This window comes from Myiozetetes cayanensis, unplaced genomic scaffold (genome assembly GCF_022539395.1).
Source record: "Myiozetetes cayanensis isolate MyiCay16 unplaced genomic scaffold, myiCay2020 scf27, whole genome shotgun sequence".
Taxonomy (NCBI): Eukaryota; Metazoa; Chordata; class Aves; order Passeriformes; family Tyrannidae; genus Myiozetetes; species Myiozetetes cayanensis.
The window spans coordinates 1,363,902-1,386,053 of record NW_026087488.1 but is presented as its reverse complement, the minus strand read 5'-3'; the positions used below and the strand labels follow the sequence as shown (position 1 = coordinate 1,386,053).

General features: G+C 48.2%; 2 protein-coding genes across 7 annotated transcripts in view; both read right to left on the bottom strand.

Moving 5' to 3' along the window:
* SYNRG (synergin gamma) overlaps nt 1-10,584 on the bottom strand; it is a 39,681-nt gene extending 29,097 nt beyond the window's left edge. For 3 of the 6 annotated variants that reach the window (XM_050321587.1, XM_050321588.1, XM_050321589.1), the window contains exons 1-6: nt 10,483-10,574; nt 6,394-6,434; nt 4,956-5,074; nt 2,690-2,820; nt 2,407-2,512; nt 2,003-2,114 (exon numbers count right to left, since the gene is read on the bottom strand). In XM_050321587.1, the coding sequence (XP_050177544.1) occupies nt 2,003-2,114; nt 2,407-2,512; nt 2,690-2,820; nt 4,956-5,074; nt 6,394-6,434; nt 10,483-10,553 (580 nt within the window). In that variant the 5' untranslated portion in view covers nt 10,554-10,574. Of the gene's footprint in view, nt 1-575; nt 876-2,002; nt 2,115-2,406; nt 2,513-2,689; nt 2,821-4,955; nt 5,075-6,393; nt 6,435-10,482 lie in introns of all 6 variants that reach the window. The other 3 variants (XM_050321585.1, XM_050321586.1, XM_050321584.1) reach the window with 2 other exon arrangements.
* Nucleotides 10,585-11,444: 860 nt separating this feature from the next.
* On the bottom strand, nt 11,445-18,001 carry DDX52 (DExD-box helicase 52). The gene is made up of 15 exons (XM_050322005.1): nt 17,898-18,001; nt 17,544-17,772; nt 16,821-16,951; nt 16,422-16,607; nt 16,033-16,176; nt 15,132-15,243; nt 14,771-14,843; nt 14,487-14,690; nt 14,006-14,096; nt 13,701-13,823; nt 13,316-13,466; nt 12,878-12,953; nt 12,569-12,640; nt 12,192-12,284; nt 11,445-11,904 (listed from the first exon to the last, which is right to left on the bottom strand). Exons 1-15 carry the CDS (start codon nt 17,982-17,984, stop codon nt 11,817-11,819), a joined length of 1,860 nt encoding a protein of 619 aa, XP_050177962.1. The 5' UTR covers nt 17,985-18,001; the 3' UTR covers nt 11,445-11,816.
* Between the last annotated feature and the right edge of the window lie 4,151 nt (nt 18,002-22,152).

Genomic DNA, 22,152 nt, shown 5'->3' with positions numbered 1-22,152 from the left:
CGGCACCACTCTCTTCAAACACTTTCATAGCCCCATTCTTACCACACACACAACAAATTCAACAACAACAAAAAAAGAGGCAACAAGGAGAAGGAAGGCATGAAACTATTTCCTGTAGTAGGATTACTGTTGCATAATCAGTAGCAGAAGTGCCCAGCACCTACTTACATCTCCAAAATTCTTCACGTTCATCTCACCACCACCCCTTCAGCCTCCAAGGGAGGAAGCACACAAGTGCTCCACAGCAGCAGTTATTTTTTACATCACCATCTCCACTGTGTCTTTTCCTACCACACAGACTTAAGGAAGATGCTAGAGCACAAGATTTAATTCACCTAAGATCAGGCATCTGTGTATTTATGAATATTTGGATCTACATGTGACTTGCTCTTACAGCACAGCTCCAAGGGAAGGAAGAAAGGGACTGAAACCATCTTTTCCAGGGATCAGCAGGTTTCTATTAATTGCCTACATATTACTTCTTCCAGACAGGCTAAAAAAAAATCCCAACAAAGTAAGTAAAGACTGTGTGTAGCTCAGAAGGTGACATGTAAAAAAAGATACTTTTGAGTTACCTGTTTTATGGATACTGGGTGAAGATGCAGAGGTAGGAAAATAAGGAACCTGCCCAGCTGTGCCGTGCAGGGTGGACAACACTGGAGTCTGGGCTGGAGGGAGAGGTTGGAGCACAGCCTTTTCTGAAAGCAGCTGCCCAGCCTCAGTGGCAGGATGGAAAGGCTGGAAAGGCTGAGAGGTGGGTTGAGGCACCAGTTTGGGGATTTCAACGGGCCCTTGTATAAAGTCACTAAATTCTTCATCATCGGGAAAAGCAGAATGGGAAACAGATACAGCGGGATGGGATGGTGTGGGATGATCTGTAAATGGAATGAACACACAATGCAAAGTGATGAGGAGAAAGCTTTGGGGGTGGGAAGGTGGTAAAAGTGGCAAACACACAGAATGGGTGAGGGGAAACAGCGCTGGATGAGTTTCGTGGGAGATGTGAAGGTTGTTATTGTCTGCACAACAAACACAAGGTAAAGCTGAGCAGCCACTTCCAACCACGCAGCTTCTCTCCCAGGCTTTTAGGATATGAATATTTTGAGACTTGGCTCTTAACACTGGCTGTGAAAGTATTCTTTGTTTTAAACAGAGAGGGTTAAAACAAATCCAGAGGTAATATTTCAAACTGGACATAATGGGGTCTGCACAGGGGGACATTCTCCCTCAGAGGAATGTTTTATCCCCAGAAACTCAGTAATATATCATAAGATACAAAAGAAATGTCTGCTCATGTAGACAATTTTCTGCTTGATCCCTTCCAGTGTTACCCATCTTAACAAAACTGGTGCAGGACAGGCAAATCTACAGAGAAGGGGAAGTTGTCAGAAACCACCTGTAACTTCCTAATTATCAAAGAGTGAATCCACAGCAGAGATAAAGGTTTTACAGAGGAAAAAGCTTGTCTAGATAAGCTTTGTTTCAGCCTAGACACTGAAAAATATATACCACAGTCCATAAGAAATCTGTGGTAGCAATTGTTCCAAGTGTAATTACTGAGAACAGAGGCTTGGTCTGACCATGCCCAATGACCCCCCAGTCAGCTGTAACACCCCACTTGAGTCTTTATAGAGTGTTTTGATCATTCTTAGCACTTAAAACAGCACTTCCCATCTTCAAAAGCTCTCTGCAAAACATTAATTAATGCTCTGACTAGAAAAGAATGCATTATCAATTTCCTTGATGCTTCACACTAAGCAAAGCACATTAAGCTTTCTTTTCAAGATTTCAAGTCTTTTAATAAAGGCTGATATGTAATATTTCCCCCTCATACCCTGAACAAGCCAACAGTTACTAGAATGGCACTTGATTTTACAAAACAGTTAATCCACTCACTTTGTACCACTAAATAAAAATACTTTTTGGAATTAGTTCCCCCCTGCTGAGGATTTCAAACGTTGGAGTTTTATTTTTCAGTTGGAAGATGAGGAAAATTACAAACCTGGCTTTTTTGGATGTGATGCTGGTGTTGGGTGCATTTTAGCATCTCTAGAGAAACCATCTAAATTTCCTTTAATGGCTTCCAAGGCATCATCTCTGCTTTTTTCACCTGTCTGAAACACCACAGAAAACATTTTGAAAAATTCACAGAACTGCTCAGTTTTACTTCAGAACCCCATTTCTTCAGTGCTGGAATTAGCAATACTTGCTGCTAGATTATGCCCTTCTTTTCCAGCACTGACCTCCTGAAGCATAATAACACTAAGTCCCAGATTCAGAAAGTATTTATTTTACAGACTACAGTGAGTTCCCCACTGATGTGCTTGTTGAAAGAGACCATCCCATTAAAGCCATTAAAACACCAGTCCTGTGGAGGGCAACGCTCCAGTTACTGTCAGGACACACCTTGGGTTTCACACTGCTCAGGAGCCTCAGCTTCTGTTTCTGCTCTTCAAACTGCCGCCGTTTCCTCTCTTCTTCCAAGAACTTCTGCTGGTGCTCAAACCTCTTCCTGAGGGAGAAGGACTTTTTAAAAAAATCTAAAAATAATTTCTGTGACGACTTTCACGGCAAGTTTCTGCTTCCAAAGGCTATGGAATATTCCACAATATTCTACAGCCCTGAACGGACACTGCTCCAGAGAAACCACATCTTCCCCTCAAACAAGAGTCAGTGAAATGCCACTTACTGCTGCTCCTCTGCAAACTGCTTCTGCATGTCGGGGGTGTACTGGGGGGTGGCTGGGCGCATTCCCAGGAAAGATGCCTGTCCCATGTACGGCATTCCGGCCGCCGGCATCGGCCCCAGGGGCATCCCACCCTGCAACAACAGAAGCAACACAACCTCAACGGATTTTTTTTTTTTTTCAAATGCAGGATTTTTGTGGGAGTTTTTCACAGAAAAAGCCAAACCCCTGGCAATGCCACCCTGGGGAACTGCCGACCGGGCTGAGCAGGTGAAATTCAGAGCGCAGAGAAGAGCTGGCTGAGCAGAGTGCTGAGGTTCAGGAGCTGCTGCCCTGAAGCAGGCACTGGTCCCTCAGTAGATGGCACTCTTCCTCTCCACAAGGACTTACAGCCCGTAAAGCATTTGGGAACACAGGATGGTCAAAAATCAGCACTTCAAACCAAAACAACCTACCCCAAGAGCAGGAAGGCTACGGCCATCCTACATCGTTCAGTCCCACACTTTGGGGTTTTCTTGGGACTTTTGTTTCCTGTTCTAAGTGATTTCATAAGACTTTGAAATTGCCTGCTGGGGATCACACTCCTACCAACCACAGATGCTGGAAAACGTGGTCTAGTCATGTCCCAAACACAGCTTATCCAGGGAACCAAGGGAGGGAGTCAGTACATGGCAAGAGCTGAGAGGAACCTTGTCTCAATAAACTGCATCAGAAACATTCACTGGGAAATATATTCTGGGGCATTTAGAGCATAGAACAGCAAAGCTGTCTAAGATAGAAGAAGCCCAGAAAATAATTTATTTTTCTTACCATACCATTCATTTTGTATTTGGTTTCAGAACACGTTAAGGAGAAAACAAAGGTTGTTTATTATTTTTAGACCAGCTCTCATAAAAACATCTTCCTACTATAAATTTCACAAAAATAAGGTAATAAATTTCAGGTGAGGGTGGAAAGGGAGTGCAAGGAGATGGCAAAACACCATAAATTCAGTTTGTGACATAGCAATTTGGCTACAAAGACACACCAAAACACTGAATTTCAGCAAAGTGTAAATTTGTACACAAGCACATATGGTACTAAATAGAAAACAAAGGATTACAAGAGAGAAAACACAGTATTAGCTGCTCATATTTCATTCTTATTCCTCAATTAGCAACAGCAGCACTTAAAGACAAAGTTACTTCAAGGAAAAAGAAGAATGAGACTGAAAGAGGAAGTTGGATAAATGGGAAACCACTCACGTGAGCACATTTTGTTACAGAGGGATGAAACAATTCAGTGAAGTAATCATGACCCATCAGACTGTGCACACAGTCACTCCTCAGCAGCTTACAAAGATCTCGTGGAAAATACTACATGACACAGCACCACCAAACCAAAGGAGAGAGGAAAAAGCACGAAGGAAAACTAAAAAGACAGGAGAGCTCCACTGTGGGAGGTTTGAATACTGGTTACTGAACAATTCCCTACCATTACTAACCCCACCTGGGCGTAGGTGGCATCTGGGAGCTTTTCAACACATTGCTGATGCTTTTGTTTCCTTCCCTGCTCAGACCAGGCTTCTCTGATCACACTTGGGTGTCACAACACATAGAGTGACATCAAAGTTCAGATTCTGACATCTTTGAGTGGGCTACAGCCTCCCAGTTACCTTAAATACCACTGATGCTGTCCTTGCACTACACCCTCATCTCTCTACAACAGTGAGTAATGTGTGCTGAACTCCCCCACTCTCCGTGCACATCCTGAGGAAGCCTGGAGGAATCTCTAACTTATCAGGAATACACTCAAAGGGAATACTACAGAGTAGGATGGCCCACGACACACTAACACCCAAGCTTCAGTTTCCAGGCAAGTTCCAACCCTCACCCCCCTGTAGCTGTGAGGGGACCAGGGCAGGAGATGTCACCCCTCAGCCAAGCACCAGGGCATCCCCCTTTTTTTGGAGAGGGACTTTTCACAAGGGCACGTGGTGACAGGACAAGGGGGAATGGCCTTAAACTGACAGAGAGTAGGTTTAGATGGGATATTGGGAATAAAGTCCTCCCTGTGAGGGTGGGCAGGCCCTGGCACAGGTTGCCCAGAGAAGCTGTGGCTGCCCCATCCCTGAAGTGTCCCAGGCCAGGTTGGACGGGGCTTGGAGCAACCTGGGCTGGTGGGAGGTGTCCCTGCCCATGGCAGGGGGGATAACAGGATGACCCTTAAGATCTCTTCCAGTTCAAACCACTCTGTAACTGATTTCAGTCCACATTTCATTGCCAGGCACCTGCATGGTCATGGGTCCAGGAGGCATCTGAGAACCATAATTCATTCCCATCATCCCTGGCATATTGGTCTGCATGACAGGAACCATTGGAAATCCTTGCTGTTGCATAGGAATCATCCCTGTAATGAAACATTAAACAAGGTGAGAGTCCAGTGAGTATTAAAGCTTCCCCCCCAGCCCCTTCCCTGCCTCCCTAATATGCTTTGGGTTTTTTTTGTTTACTAGACTAGCAAAGGAAAAGAAAAAAACTCTGAGTCTTGCTGGAGTACTTAAAAATAAAAAGAATTAAATTTACTACACTGCAGGCAGTCAAGAGAATTTCCTTAGTTTAGATACTGGTCAGTCTGCAGAGAAAAATATTACAGGGCTTTCACAGTAACTAAGCTGATGAATTCTCCCACCATCCTAAGGATTCTCTGTGGGCTTCTTCCCATGTGATTTTTGGAAGGGTCATTTCCAATTAACAAGATTTAATTAACCAGGTTGACTGGTGCTGATAATTCCCATTTCTCTTGAAAGGGAAAATTTACAAACCAGCAGCTTTCGAAGACAAATCTTGGGAAATAAAGTCACCCTTGCACAAGGCAACTTCCCACTCTGACCTGGCTGGATAACATGTCTGCAGGTTAATTAGTCCACTGTAGGTTAATTAGCCCACCACATATATTAGAATGGTAACAGTAAAAGCTAAACTTCTGCAAAATTGAACAAATCAAGCTGGAATGCATTAATTCACTGAATAAAGCCTAGTGGATTATGGTTCAGTATTTTCCTGTCTTGGGAGACAACACACATTTGCTACCAGCACATCATGAGATAATTATAACTGTGCACAACTGAACATCACACGCAAAAACACTCCAGGATGGAGTGACACAGGCAGGAAGAATCCAAAAATCAGTCCCTGGCATTTTTATACGAAAACTCTCCATTTTCCCCAGAAGTTCTCTCTGAATTTTCCACTAATTAAACAGCCTGCATCAGGAATGAGAACAAAGGTAATTTAAGGCTGAGGCTCTCCTATTGTACTAATACTTTCCACACAGGTTGTGACTCTTGTCCCAGGGTCTTGCTGTGCTTTGTAAATATTTACCAGGTCTTGCAACACCCACACAATATGGGTATACACAGCTGGGAGATGAAGCAGAAAGAGGTGAAATACCACGCTCAAAATAACATAAAAAAATCTTAAAGGCAAATTCAGGTTAAAAAGGGAGGTGTAGTTTTCCTAGACCTTTAATCTAGATTCTGATGACACACAGGAAGTTTTATCAACAGCTTACCAGAGCTGAATTCAAAGGGGAAAAACAGCTTGGATTGAACAGGAGTTCAATTAATAACCACAGTTCTGAGCATCCCTGCAGAAGTGGTTTAAGCTGTTAGATGCACCTAAACAAAGTGAAGAACTCTGTGCTCAAAATGTGGAGTTGGTACGTACCTTGAGGGGGGCCCAAGCCACCTGCAACAGGAAACATGAAGCTGGGGGAGGAAAACAAGAGCATAGTTAAAGTGTCATTTTAGTGCAAACGTAAATGGTTGAAAACCCATCTCGATTTGCACGTCAGCACCACCACCAGGAGCCTCCCAGCCTCTGGCCAGGCCAGCACTTTCCCCTGCTCCTGCAGGTCTCGCAGAACCCAACCCCTCCTCAGGGAAGAACTCCTCCCTGCTGGGATCCCCCAAAGCACTGGAGGGTCCCACCAGCACCGTCAGCGCTGCCAGGGGCTGGGGAGCCAGGAAAAATAGATCTTATCCACCCAGCAGCACTGAAAGGGCTTTGACTCATCAGCATCACCCCCGGGAGTTTGGGCACCCACGCAGGTTGGGAACAGGGCAGTTCGCTGGTGGAGGCTAAGACAGGATGAATAAGCATCTCCTTGCAAGAGTCTGACTCAGCAGGACCACTGACTGCACCAGGCAACAGTTCCCAGCTGCCTGGGAGGAGTTTTCAGGGGAGAAACCACCCATGGAACCCATCACCTCTACCTTTACACTAAGTATCACAACATTCTGGGGTTTCTATTTTCTCAGCTATCTAATTACAACAAAAATAGTAGCTTGGAGAAAATCCTCGTTCACGTATCAAGGGTCGAGTGCACCTGGAGGGAGAACCATTAAGATTTCAACAGAAATCCTAATGGAAACTGCTGTCCCTCGCTTTCAAAACAGCTGCCTAACAGCAAAAAGATCTAGTTTAAAATTCTCAGTTGTAAGCAAACTCACAGAAACCCATGTCAGCAGCAATTTCCCAAACAAGAACCTCACTCAGTGTCCCAGGCAGTTATTACTTCAAAGTACCATGGAAAAGAAACCCACTTATAGATATTCAATGCTCAGTTCCGAGGGTGGATGTGAAAGGAACTGCCTAAGAGCACAGGAGAGAATGCCATCAGAAATGGCTGCAGAAGTTCTGAAAGCCAACCTGGTTTATAAATATAAAAGAGCTGTGTAATCTGAGCACTAAGGTAAAATAAGGAATTTTAATTATGCATTTCTCCAGGAGCAAATTGCACCTACCCACTGTACAGACAGCAGGTCACACGGTCACCAAGGCAACCCATTCACTCTTCACTTCATCCTCTTACCAGGATCTTCTTCATCCTGAAGCTTCTTCTTCAGCCCTGCCCACCATGTGCTGATTTCTCCTTCCACAACTAACACACAGCTGTGCTTTCCAGTGGGTCCAGTCCTGCCATCTGCAATCCCCCCCAACTCTGGGGTTCCCCTCTGAAGCACAGTGTGGACTCACGTTACCTCAGCCCCAGACACGAGCAGGGCTCAGCTCACACCACGGCCAAGGTCTGTTCCACTGAGCAGTGCTCACTGGAATCCACTCCTCCACACACAATATCTACAGCACAAAGGCAAACAGCTGAGAACCACAGAGGGCCCATGACTGAACCTGGGCTCTCCACTCAGAGGCTGCAGTCAGTAAAGGAGTTGGATTTTGCCCGTGTTCAGTGTCAGTACAAAGTGCCTCCTTGGTGATACACCCCCACAAACAAGTTGAGATGTGTACAGCTTCTGTCATAACACAGATCTGCAATTTTAGGCACCTTGAACTTCATCATTCTCAGTTTAGTCAGAATGATGAAGTCACAAGTCACTTTTGAAAAGCTCACAAGTATGAAGAAGTGTTCTAAGCTTCATCTTTTCCCTTCTTGTTGGGGAATTCAGGCTCTCCCTTCTCATTGGAGAACCTGGTCAACAAGAATTCTTCCAAATCGGCAAACCTAGCAAGGTACCACTGCTTGCTGGAGCAAATAAAGGCCAAGCTATTAAATATTTATCCCTTTCCACAGAGCTCCTGGTTTATTTATAAGTCTCTGTTGAAAAAAAAGAAACAATCAACAAAAAAGCCCTCAGCTAATTAGAGGGCAGTGGCAGAGGAGCTAGTTCAGAGTAGCAAAGCCAGCTCCGTACGTGCCGCTGGGATCCAGCACGGATCTCACTCCAGGACTCAGCTGAGCAACTGCCAACACCAGCCACACCTGCAGGGCCATAAACCCCATCCAAGCACCAGGAGTGTATTAATGAACCCCTCCTTGGAGATGCAGAAGTGCCCAGAGCCAGCAGGCAAAGCAGCTGGTTCTCACCACTGAGGGAGCCAGCAAAGGCACCGTCCTGAGTGAGGAGAGTGAGGAATGGATGTGATTCCCTGCACTGATGGAATAAACAGAAGGAAAACACAGCCATCACCCTACAACAGACCTCTTAAAGCAGTAACATCAACCTGTAAACTCCTATCAGATGAATATTTTAATATGGAGCTTAAACCCCACAAAAAAATCCTGGACCAGCCAACCAAGAACTTCAGACAAAGCACAGGAGCGTGGGGAGAAGCAACTCCCTTTCCGTACTCAAACTTCACCATAACAGCTCCAAACCACACAGAACATTTTCCCATGCACAAGTGGATTTTTAAACCCCTCAATTCCCAAGCAGCACAACTCCATCAACACAACACAGACTGTCTGAGTATTTTTGAGTGGCAGAAATACACAAAAATTGAAGGAACCCACACAGACAGAGAACAGAACTTTTTCTCTACCTCCAGACTTCATCCTCAAATAAACCAAAATACCGACAATGGGAAACTATGATTTTTAAAATCCTTTTATTTTTCAGAGCCTCTATTCCACTGACAACATTTTTGCTATTTTACTACAAGAATACTGAGCAGGCAACGTTGCTGTAAGAGGTTCATCTCCTTGCAAGAATTATTTCAGATGTATTCATGGGGAAACAAGCCCCATGAGACAGCCTCCCATCCTTCCCACAGCACGCACAGACAGCTGCATACACACACACCTCAGCTTTTCCCTTCCCAAGTATTCCAGACCCTTGGATGGTTCTTCCCGAAGCAGAGCATCAGCCTGGCTCAGACAGCTGATGGGGACACCCCAAACCTATGCCTGCAGATGAAGGTCACCCCAGAGCAGACCTCCCCTCCTCACATTCCCAATAACACAGACAAAACCATGGCCTTCAATATATTCAAGACAACTAAATGAACTTAACTGTCAAATACAGAATTTCCTCAGCCTCCCTAGAAGTAGGACAAGAGATAAATAGCATGCAAGAACCTACATTAAAAAAAAAAATTACTAAGTCTGCAAAGGTGGTGAAATCCAGCTTCCCAACCTTTCCAGAGACACAACGACATCTCTTTTGACACTGGTTCTTTCTTGTCATTCCTTCCTCCTGCCGAGGTGCCCTTTGTGGGATGGAGGGGACAAGGGAACTCCCCACTGAGGCTCCATCCCACAGGCCTTCCTGATGACAGTAAGAACGTCTGTGGCTGCTGACACCCACCCACTCACCACCGGGGGAACCCCCAAATCCCTTCCTGCCCCAATATCTCAGATTGTGGCTGCGAAGCCTGATGGCAATTAGGGTGCACCTGCACCAGCCCGGACACGTGGGTCCCCAAAATATCAATAAATTTCAGCAAAATGTAGAGCCAACGTGGCTGCACTCCCCACACCACACCTGGGACCCCTACATCCCACCCAGGACCCCACACACCCTTCCTGGGACCTGCACACTCCACCCGTGACTCCATGTACTGCACCTGAGACCCCATATAGCCCACCCAGGACCCCGTGTACTCCACCCAGGACCCCACACAGCCCACCCAGGACCCCGTGTACTCCACTCGGGACTCCACATAGCCCACCCGTGACTCCATGTACCGCACCTGAGACTCCACACAGCCCACCCAGGACCCCGTGCGCTCCACCTGGGACCCCTCCCTGCCCCACCTGTTCACCCCGATGCCCCACCCCGGAGCCCACGCACTCCACCCGGGACCACCACTCTCCACCCAAGACCCCCCATACCCCCACCCGGGACCCCCCCCGCACATCCCTGGGCCGTGAGCCCCCGTGCCCCCACGCCCACCCGCACCCCGAGCCCCCCACCCCAGCCGTCCCCCCTTACCTCTCCCCCTGTCATCGCCCCCAGCTCCCGCCATCTCAGTGTCCCCTCAGCCCCCTCCTCTCCACAGCCCCCCGTCACCACCGACCTGGCGGCCCCGGCCGCTCCGCCGCCCGCCCCGCCGGTGCCCCCCGTGCCGGGCCCGGGCCGCAGCGCCATCTTCGCGCTCGGCCCCGCCGTCTGTCACCGGAGCGGCGGCTTCCGGGGCCGGCCCGGGCAAGCACCGCCCACGGGCCCGGACCCTCCGTCCCACAGCCCTCAGTGCCTCGGATCCACAGACCCCGGGTTCTACAGCCCTCCGTGCCTCGGATCCACAGCCCCTCCATCCCACAGCCCTCAGTGCCTCGGATCCACACCCCCTCCGTCCCACAGCCCTCCGTGCCTGGGATCCACAGCCCCTCCGTCCCACAGCCCTCCGTGTCTCGGATCCACAGCCCCTGGGTTCTACAGCCCTCAGTACCTGGGATCCACACCCCTCCGTCCCACGGCCCTCCGTGCCTCGCATCCACAGCCCCTCAGCTCCCACAGGCCCTCGGTTACACGGGAATTGGCCCCCGGGGACGGTCTAGAGGGGAAGAGGGGCCCTGGGTCTCCCCCAGGAACGCCGGTTTCCCACAGTCAAACCACCCGCTTTTCCGTGAAAAGATAGATAAAAAAAGAGAGGACAAGGAGGAGGCGTCCTCCCGGGGGTGAGCTGGGGGCTTGTTACAGGAGCAAGGAGTGAAGGACAAGGGGGAAAGGATTCCCACTGACAGGGCAGAGATGGGAGATTGGGAAGAAAGTCTTCCCTGTGAGGGTGGGCAGGCCCTGGCACAGGTTGCCCAGAGAAGCTGTGGCTGCCCCATCCCTGGAAGTGTCCAAAGCCAGGTTGGCAGAGGTGGAACTCAATGGGCTTTAAGGTCCCTTCCAACCCAAACCATTCTGTGATTCTGACAGGACCAGAGTGGACTGAGAACACGCTGAGCAGAACACGCACAGAACAGCTGGAGCTGGGCCTTCTGGCCTGCAGACTTGTTCCACTGGGGCTGTACAGACAAGCAAATCTCTGTATTATCCTATGACTCTGTTTATTCTGCTTTGAGGCTCAATTACGAAACAGTATAAAATTACCAGAGTTTACAGACATGTAAAGTATTAGTTATTTCAAACTGATTTTCCAGAAGAAAAAAGCAGGAAGAGCAAGGTTTTGAACTATTGTCAGAAACACAAGGCATGCGCTGCACGAGCACACGCTTCAGCTTCTATAAGAAGCATCCAGGAATCCTCTCCTGGTATTCCAGTAGGGACTTTCTTGCATGTAAACCTCCATCCTCACCCAGCAGCAAACACAAGAAATATTTTTCTCCCTTCACCATTGCTGTCATCTTCACTCTTCTGTTCCAGCACAGAGAGAGGTGTCAGCCCCTGCTCACCAGTCTGAATTCAGCTTTCTGAAACAGTCTGTAATTTACTGCCCTGTTTGTTTTCTTTAACTTTCTTCTTTTCCTTAATATTTTCCTTTGTAGTTTTCCTACAAAAAAACACATCAGAGACTATGACACCTGAACATAAAAATTAAGTATATCACAGTGGCACAGACATTAGTTGGTTTTTATTGTGCTTGTGCAGCAACACTCCTAAGTGTGGGTAATAAATCCAATTTTCAGTAGGACAGACATTGACACTAAAACTTCATCACTAAAATCATTATGACTGGGCAGTTCATCCAAACAAGTTATCTGTTATTTTGGAGGAATTTTCTGGGCCTTTTCTGGATAAACAGCATCTCTTACGTCCTCTTGAGAAAAAAGTACTTACATTTTTCTTTTGCCTTTTTTCAAGAAGCACTTCGGGGTTGTACAAATAGATTCTCTTGTCAAGGGTTTCTTAATGAATTTCTTCTTTTGTTTGCTGAGAACAACATTTAGCGAAGAAGGATTAAATTACTTTAAAGGGCAAAAATTATCCAAACTAAATAAAACCTTTTACTGGCTGAAAGGGATTTATGGGTGTGAATGTATTTTCAGTGTTGTTTATACCAAGATTAGTTCAGTCACATCATCTCCAAGACATTGCCACAAACTTTATTTTAACATAAAGTCATATATATATATATATGTTTCTAGTTTTAGAAACTATTAAAAGCTATTAAGGAGCACTAACTTAAAAAATGGTGAACTACTCAAAGAACATACCTTTGCAGTTTGGGCAGGTGTTTTATGTAGTCTGGCACAGGACAGCCAGCTCGCTGGATAACGTTGGCTATACTGGAAAGGAGAGGAGGGAAGAGATCAACTCCAGTGCTTGGACAAGTGATAAGGATGTTCTGTGGAAAACAGCAATCCTGACAACTGACTGTTTTGTTGGTGGTCTTTTGTTTCGTTAGGGTTTTTTTTTAAAGCAAGAAATAAAGACATGAGTGAGTGTGAAGTACCGTGAGGTGTGTGGGAGCAGACACAACCACACCACACAAACCACTCTGCTGTAACACGTTTCCAATTTACCTCCGTAATAAAGGTTTGTCATCTTCTGTAAAGAAAGTGACTGCTTTTCCTCTGTGCCCTGCTCTTCCAGTACGACCTGTCAAACACAAATGTTGCAAGGAGTAGAGATTTTACTTTAAACTAATCTCCCTTTATGCCTCCTCACAGCCCCAGCCTCCTGATGTGTGTTTATGTACTGAGCAGCCAATCCCCAAGGACTGTTCCTACTGAAAGCACAGGTGTGTCTAAAACATCTAAATATCCAAAGTTCATAGAGGAGTGACAAACAGTAATGCAATGTTATTGAAAGTTGAGCCCAGAGACAAACTGCTCAAGCAATGCAGAAATTTGTGCTGCAGCACAGAGGTTTGCTTTTGTGAGTTTTGCTCATTCACAAGAGCATCTACATGAAAGATCTGGGAAATGGGAAAAAGGGACAGTTTGTGAGCAATCCCTCACCTATCCTGTGGATGTATTCCACTGCACTCGTTGGCAAGTCATAATTGATGACCATATTCACTCCTTTGAAGTCAATCCCTCGAGCCAGCAAGGCCGAGCAGATGAGCACCCAGATCTTCCCAGCTCTGAAACTGTGCACTACCTTATCCCTCTAGGAAAAGAACAGAAAAGATATTTGGAAATAACAAACAACCCCATTAGCAATTTGAGAAAGGAGGCGAATTTGTTTCCTCAAAGTCATCATGATGTTAAGGAATAAAACTAAACCTCTAAACAAAAACCTGCAGGAATTTGCTGCCAAAGTTACCTGGAGTTATAGTTGCAACACTCTTGCTTTCACCTTCCTTTCTAAAGCACTTTTTGAAAAGAATTTAAATCCTCCTACCTGTTGCTGAGTCTTGTCTGCATGGATGACATCCACATTGATGCCTTCGTAAACAAGCTCATGGAAGAGCTCTTTAGCCCTCTCAATTGACTGTACAAAAACAAGAACTGGAGGAGCAAAACCCTGCAAAAGAGTAAGTTTATCTCAGGTTCAAAAATCCTTTTCCATGCAGAAACTGAGAGACAGATATGGCCAATGGTTTAACATGTGCCAGAAAAGTCTTTAAGCTGGGAAACTGGGAGTTTCTGACAGAGCACACAGCTCAGTTCAGCAAGAAGCAGAATGTGCTCAGTTTCTCCAAATACCTTTTTAACAAGCTCTCTCATCGCTGTTAGTTTTCCTGTCTCAGATCCAACAAACAACAGCTCTTGTTCTACTGTCTCTGCTGCAGAGTTTCTGAAATCAGAAATCCAACAGAAATGTGCTCCCATTAGTGGTTTTATATATATATATATAAATAAATACATCTTTTACACATTAATATATATAGAATCCGTAAAACATCACTTGGTGAATAAGAGCTACTGCACAACAGAATTATTTCACCAGTGCCTGCTCCTAAGATTAACGTTTATTTGATGATAAAGCAATTGGCAAAAGGGAAAGAACAACTCATCCAGTGTGTGAGAAAGATCTATGTGCCTACACAGTGCTTTCCTGGAGACAAAAACCCTGCAGTGCTATGACTAACAACATCCATAACACCGAGCAGGCTGATGAGGCAAAGAAAATTTCCCAGGAAATAACAAAGAACCGGAGGAAGTCCAGGTCCACCTGCACACCCACCTGGCCCCAACAGACACCAGGACAACGCTGTCCAGGTTGAGCTTGCACCACTCCTCCACGTCGTGGGCGAAGGTGGCGCTGAACAGGGCCCTCCTCAGCAGGTGGGAGGTGCAGCCCAGGAAGATGGAGGCCAGCTGCTCCCGGAACCCCGACTTGCCATCCTCAAACAGCTTGTCCGACTCGTCCACCACCAGCCACTCCACACTAGGAACAGGGAGGTTTGCTTTTCACTACAGCCACCACTTCTGAGTGGCAAAGCCACATCTGGGACAGGCTCTCCCTACCTGCTCAAGTCTATTGCTGGAGGATCTTCTTTCAGCAAATAAATGAGTCTGTTGGGAGTAGTAACCAGAATATCTGTAAAAAGAAAGAAAAAAATGCAAAATGTTGAAAAAGGCACCAAATAAACCAGTCTCACAGGGCCCTGAGAAACACCAGTTCCAATCCAATCTGCCAGAGGTACAGTTTAACAGAGTCCAGGTCAGGCTCACTTCCCATTCCTCCCCTGCCACTCTCAGAGCATTGCACAACAGATCACACGCCTTGAGTGTCACTAACCATCTCCTTAAAACCTCACAGCCCAAAGAGAAGGGTCAGTGACATTTCTGACATTTTTAGAAGCACTTCAGTTGTTAAAACAGTTACCAAATTTCTTGGAAGACTTGGGCCCGAACTTCTTGGCTGCCTCAGCTGCCTTGTGGATCATGTGTATCCTGAAGCCTGTGCCCTCCGCCAGCTTCACCAGCTCCCGGTGGGTCTGAAAAGGCAGCACAGGCTGGATTTGCACACTGAGCTGACGAGCTTTGCTAACCAAAAAATCACAGGATCATGGAATGGTTTGTGTTGAAGGAGATCTTAAAGATAATCGAGACCATGGGCAGGGGCACCTTCCACTAGCCCAGGCTGGTCCGAGCCCCATCCAACCTGGCCTTGGACACTTCCAGGGATGGGGCAGCCACAGCTCCTCTGGGCACCCTAATCCTGAAGATACAGCTTCAAACATCACCCTGACTTCAGTGCTGAGAGAAAGCTCCCTGGTTTTCTTAGCACAATAACATGCAGCTCCCTAACATGCATTATTCCCTTCAAAGTTCTCACAGCTCTCACTACCATATGTAGCTCCTAAAAGTCCCCTCTGCCATTTGAATACAAACTGCCCAATGTTGTCCTTTTTATTTCACTTTAATAACACAGCTTCAGTATAAAGCTATTCCTTGAAATTCTGTGTTTGGGACAAACAGATAAACCTCTCGTAGCAATCTCAAGTAGGAAAGGAGGTTTTAAGAGCACCTGAGCATTGGGCAGTTTAAAATATGATCAAAGAATCTCGAGCTTCTAATCTAATCATTTAGATTAGACTCAGGTAGTAGATATGTACCTACTCCACAGAAGTCAAAGGACTTAAAAGAAACATTTAAATTATCTTTTTTCTGATATCTGAGGGTAATAAAGGAAAAAAAATATTTACTAAGCTGCTATTTTACTGATTTTGAGTGAAAACTTTGAAGTAGATCAATTTGACAAGACCCTTCCCCTCAACACACACCTGGCTGGCAAGTTCTCGGGTCGGTGATATGATCACAGCCCTGAATCCTTTGTTCCTGGGTTGTTTCAGATGTGTTAAGAGAGGGATACAAAATGCCAGAGTTTTTCCAGACCCAGTAGGAGCTGAAGCCAGAAGCTCCCGACCCTGTAAAGAAAACAAGGGGGTTGTATTACACCAGGGTTAAAAAAGGAACAAAAATCACATTCCCAGAAATACCAGTGGTGCAAACTGACCCAAAATACCTCGGGAAAAACACATGCAAAGAATGCTGCAAGGGCTAAGTCCTGAACTCTGAGGCAGCTGATGTATCTCTAAACCTGCCCCAAGCACTGCCACGATCCCAAATTTTGCCAAATCCCTGACACAAAGCACGGTCCCAGAGAACTCACGTGCAGCATGACGGGAATGGCCTGCATCTGGATCGGTGTGGGGACGTGGAACCCTGCAGCCTGGATGTTCTCCAGGATTTTAGGGTGCACTTTGTACTCCTCCTGAAGCTGCTCAAAGGTGGCAATGGGGTCAGGGAGATCTGTTCCCTGAATGTTGATCCTGTGCTGATTCCTGAAGCGATTTATCTGAAAGGCAAAAGACAAACTCTTTCTTTTTTCCTTGACACCATCAAACTAAATATGGATTCACCCTCTGGTTCTTCCCCTCACACTCAGTCACCCTCCTCCCAGAAGGAAATGAATACATGAATTAACTGAATAAGTAAACATCAATTCCCAGATGAAACAGCCCCAGAAACCCAGGAACCTGTTTCTACATCAGAATTCCCTGGTCCCAACCTTTTCTCTCCTCAAACGTTCAAGCTTCTCTGCAGTAGGTTTTTTTTCTTTTGCCTCTTCAAGTTTTGCTTCCAGAGAGGACATCCACTTTATCCCATTGTTTTCTGACAGCTCTGGCATTGATGCTGCTCCTGCAAGTTCCAAACAAATTGAAATTTCCATTAGTAGAGCCCAGACAAAAATTACTTGGAGGCAAATAATCAAACCCTATTTTCCCTCAAAGACTCCAAAAGAATGGCAACCACATCCCTGTGTGTCAGCACTGAATCTCAGCCCAGTTATTTGATCAGCTCTGACCGAGACCAGCCAAGGAACCCTGGAACATTTTTCACTCTGGTCAAATGATCTAAAAAACCTGCAGAATTAAAATAAACTGCAACAAGGAAGAAATGTGAACTTCATCAGGGTATTCATCAGTGATAGGACAAGAGGGAATGGCTCTAAGCTGAAGGAAAGTAGGTTTTGGTGGGATATTGGGATGAAATCCTTCCCTGTGAGGGTGGGTAGGCCCTGGCACAGGTTGCCCAGAGAAGCTGTGGCTGCCCCATCCCTGAAATGTCCAAGGTCGGGTTGGACAGGGCTTGGAGCAACCTGGGCTAGTGGAAGGTGTCCCTGCCCAGGGCAGGGGTGGGACTGGATGAGCTTTAAGGTCCCTTGTGACCCAAACCATTCCGGGGCTCCGCGATGATTCCGCCCGGTATACACGTGCGTGCATATCAATACCTCGCGTCTTTCTCTTTTTCCTTCTCCCCTCACTGCTTCCTGCCTTTCTTTTCCTCTTTCCCGCCGCCTCTCCAGCGTTTTTCCCTGCTCCATCCTTCTGCTGCTTCGCCTCCTCTCCGGCCCCCGTCAGCCCCCTGCCCTCCTCGGCAGACCCCCGAGGGGCTCCCTCCTTGCTCCCGAAGAAGTCGAGGCTCTCCGGGGAGACTCCGCCGCGGTTTTCTCTGACCACCTGTGGGAGAAGCGGGACGAGGCTGAGCCGCCATGTGCGGCCCCCGCGGGCGGCGCTCCGAAGCCTGGGCGGCGCAGGGGCCGTTCCCCGAGCCCCCCGCGGCTCCCCTCGCCGTGCCCCCTCACCCCGAAGCGCCGCGCGTCGCCCCCGAAGCGCCGCAGGTCGAAGCGGGCGCCGGCGCCGAGGCGGCGGAACAGCTCGTGGGTCTCCATGCTGCCCTCCCGGCACCGCCCGCGCCGCCGGAACCGCGGAGCGCTTCCGGCCCCGCTGCCATGGCAACCGCCCCGCGCGCCGCGGGCCACGCGTTCCCATGGCAACAGCGGCCTGGGCCCACAGCGACACCGGCACGGCTGTCGCGACAGCGCGGGGGGAAAGCGGGGATTCCTCCCCGCCGTGTGCCTGCCACTCCCTCCGCTCGGGCCCCTTCCATCTCCGCTGCGGTCCCGGCGGCTGGAAGGGACCTGACCGGAAGATGTTGTTGCTCAGCCGCTTTGCTTTATCCTTGATTTACACTGATACAGTCCAGCCTCACAACTGTGCCTGGAGAAAGGAACGCTTGAGGCCACGGCAGGAGCAACCCAGAAACTGGCGCAGCTGCTCAGGCCACGCAAGAGAGTTTGCCCAGATTAAGATCAGAATTTACTTAATTCATGTATTTATTCATTACGATAAAATGTGAGATCCAATAGTGCAAGTAAATCTATCAGATCAAACAATACAGATATTTTTTTTTCCTGGTCGTTCTTGAAGTAAAACAAACAGAAATCCAATTAAACAGCAACAAAAACTATAGAATGTAATGAAGATCTCAAGGGCTAAAGGTTTACACTGCTGAAATCCAAGAGCTCTAGGACATACAGGCAATGACTGTTCCTCCTGTAACATTCACTACTTTAATAACAAACTCTGAAATGAAAAATTGGGTAAACCTGATCCTCCCCTCCGCCCCTCTCTGCCTGATTTATAGCACTTTCTCTTTGCCAAACTTTTAACTTCCTGGCAGAAGTGGGAGCAGCCACACAGAGCCCTGGGTGCAGAGCACCACAACGGTGACAGTTCCCTTGTTTGTGTCCCCAGTGGTGCATTTACAGTGAATAAAGACCCAACTCTGCATCCTTCGTGCTGTTCCCAGGCTGAGGCTCCTGCTTTTCTGCTGGGAGAAGCGACTGTGGTTGCTGCGAGAGGATGGGGAAGAATGTGGAGGCATTTGTGTAACAAAGAACTATAAATCATCTCCAATATCCATCACTCACCAAGGGATGCCGTCAGCAGACTCAAGAGTGAGGAAACGGGGAATATTCTCTCCATCAGTCGACTGGGAAATCCCTTTGTGTAAGGAGGGAGCAGCTCTGCTTCTGAGGAGCACCACGGACTGGGGGGACAAAGAGCTGTGTGCCAGGAGTGACACCAAAAAATCATGGAATACCCTGAGCTGGGACACACAGGGATCATCCAGTCCAACCCCTGGCCCTGCACAGACACCCCAACAATCCCACCCTGTCCCTCAGAGCATTGTCCAAACCCTCCTGGAGCTCTGGCAGCCTTGGGGCCGTGCCCACTGCCCTGGGGAGCCTGTTCAGTGCCAACCACCCTCTGGGTCTGCCAGGGCTCTTTTCACCCTTCTCCTGTGTTGCTGCTGCTTTGTGAGTGAGGTGACCTCGCAGAGAAGGGCTGCTCTCAGGTGGGCGCTGCAGCAGCTCCACAAGGCAGAGGATGACTTGCTTTGTTCCCTGTAACGGACCCAAACCAGTAAAGAAAAAGCACAGAGTCTCCTCACAGGGAGTTCCCACTCCATCTCTACCACAGCAAACAAGAAACATCCACCTGTGCAGCTAAAAGAGATGCATCAATTCTCCCGGGCACAGCCACAGCCACACAGGAGGGGTGACAGCATTTATTGCACCAGCTCATGTCTTTATTTTAACCCCCTCACCTGGCTGTACGTGCAGAGGAACACGGCCCTTCCACACAGCAGGGCTGGATGAAGCTGTATCAGAGCAGGGAAGCGCTGGCCCGTGTGCCTGGAGCTGCTGGCAGGATGCCTGGAGGCTGGACCGGGATGTGGGGGAGAGCCCAGGCTCCTGGTCTCATTTTTTATCTTTGCAGAGAGTCCCTGGGACCACAGCAGGTGATGAACAGCCAGGAACACTCCTGACCCCAAGGCAGCCCTGTCCCTCCAGAGGCTCAGGGATCCCTGTGGTGGGGCAGAGCAGCCCAGCTGAGATGTGCTGGTCACATCAGCAGGCTGTACCCACACATGGAGCTGAAATAAAACCCCTAAGATGGCAAAGCAAATCAGCTGAGCACATTTATTCCACCATGTGCACACCCAGATCAAAGATCCCTACCTGCAGCTGTGGACTCTCCTCCTGAAAAAAACCCAGCTAGGCCAGTCCCTTCCCTGTGTTTGTGTGTGTTTGTTTGTTCCACAGGTGCGAGGCAGGAATTACAGGGCAGTGGGACTCGTGCACATCTGCCCCCCACGTCCTGCCCTCCTGCTACATCATCATCACTAATATGCACATAACAGTCAATTAGCCTGGCTGGGCACACTGGTGACCTCTGATCCCTGCTGTGTCCCCCGATCCATTCCCAGCCCTCAGCCCCCAGCTCTCAGTATGAATTGATGTCGCCCCCATTCTCTTGCGGCACACAAACATGCGTCCTCATTCATCTGTCCACTTCCACTTTCTGTTCCTTTGTCCTCCCCTTCTGTTCCCTGTGTTGCTTAACCTGGTCACCACTTCTTGACCCCACATCCTCGTCCCTCCCAAGGGTGTTGTAATCCCGACCGCTACCAAAAAAAACTTTTACTTTTTCCTCCCTTTACTCACATCTTATTTAGCAAAAAATGGTTTCCAGCAGTGTGGGAGCTTTGATCCCCTATTCAAGAAATCCTTGCAATGTTTTTTTAAAGACTTTCTTTCTAAGGCAAATGAATTCTTCATAAAGGGGGAAATGGTGTGCTGGTTGGGCTCTGTTCATCTGAGGAAGACAAATGATCTGCTTTATTACTTGAAAAGCATAACAGTTGAGTGTGTAGATTTGTGATTTATCTGTAATTAAGAATCCATTTGAGCAGCGTATTAATTACAGAGAGAAGAATTAATTTTGCTGAATAGAAAAGTAAAATGAAAGTTCCTCGAGTTAGAAGATAACGTAGAATGCCTGAGGTTCAGGGTTTGCTCTGCATTACACCTACACTGGAACAGGACAACTCTAGGGGTTTTTTTGACTTAGTTTTATCCCTGGGTCAGAGAAATGAAGTCCAAGGGAGTCAGAGCCTTCTCCCTGCCACTGCTGGTGGCTCCCACAGCGCTCCCCTTCTGACTCTGCTGAGCTCAGTGTGCTGTTCCTTTGCCCCAGAGCTGCATCAGGACCTGCCAGCCTCCCACCCCCTGCAGCAGGGGGAAAGGACCTTCCAGGATGAAATGAAGGTGCTCCCTGTGCCAGCCAAGCCCTGCAGCCCCTGGGAACATCAACCCTGAGCTTTTATTTATTTACCCACTTACCCGTGTGGTACAGTCCGTGGCTCAGTCTGTTCACACCAGGTGTTTAGCCTGCCCACACGCAGTGAAACCAGACTCTTCCTTCCTCCAAGTGTCCACCCCTGTCCCCAGAGGACCCAGGGTGGTGTCTTGCCCATCTCCCCTGTGTGGGACAGAATATCAGGATATCAAGGCTCCCTGGTGAGCCCCAGATTTGCAGGTCCTTTGGCTGCTGGGGGAGGCCAGTGCAGGGCAGTGCAGCAGCAGGTGTGGAAGCCACAGCACCTGGAGCTGCAGGAGCAATCAGAGACGCACTGGAGCAGGCAGAGAGGTTTTCTCTGGACACTGAGTGCATTTTAAAGTGCTTGTCCGCAGTGCATTGGCTCAGCACACTGAACTCTTACAGTGCTGTTCTGCTGGTCTTTATGGCTCACATCTCTGCCCCCATCACATTTTCACAGACTTGTGAAGACCTCCTGTGAGCACATCACGGACACCCCATGTCAGCAGGAGACAGGATCAACACCACACTCCCTGGCACAGGGATTGCTCTGGCTCCACGGACCTGCTCCCACGGCCAGACTGCAGCAGGGAGCTGGCAGCGCCTGCAAACAGCCCAGCCTCCCAACACAAGCACTTTCTGCATTCCTCTATGTACTCCTCAAACTCTACCACCAGCCCAACCAAATCCTCTCCAAGGCTTCAAAGGGCAGGGCCTGTTTGCTGTCCGCAGGGGCTGACAACGCTTTCCCTTTTGACCCGTCCTGCAGGACGGCACCGCCAGGCAGCCCTGAGCGGGATGCACCAGTGGGGAGCACAGCCCCGGCCTCTGCACAGCCCCACACCACTGCTGCTGCTTCTCCTGCTGAGGCTTCCAGCAGATCCAGCCATC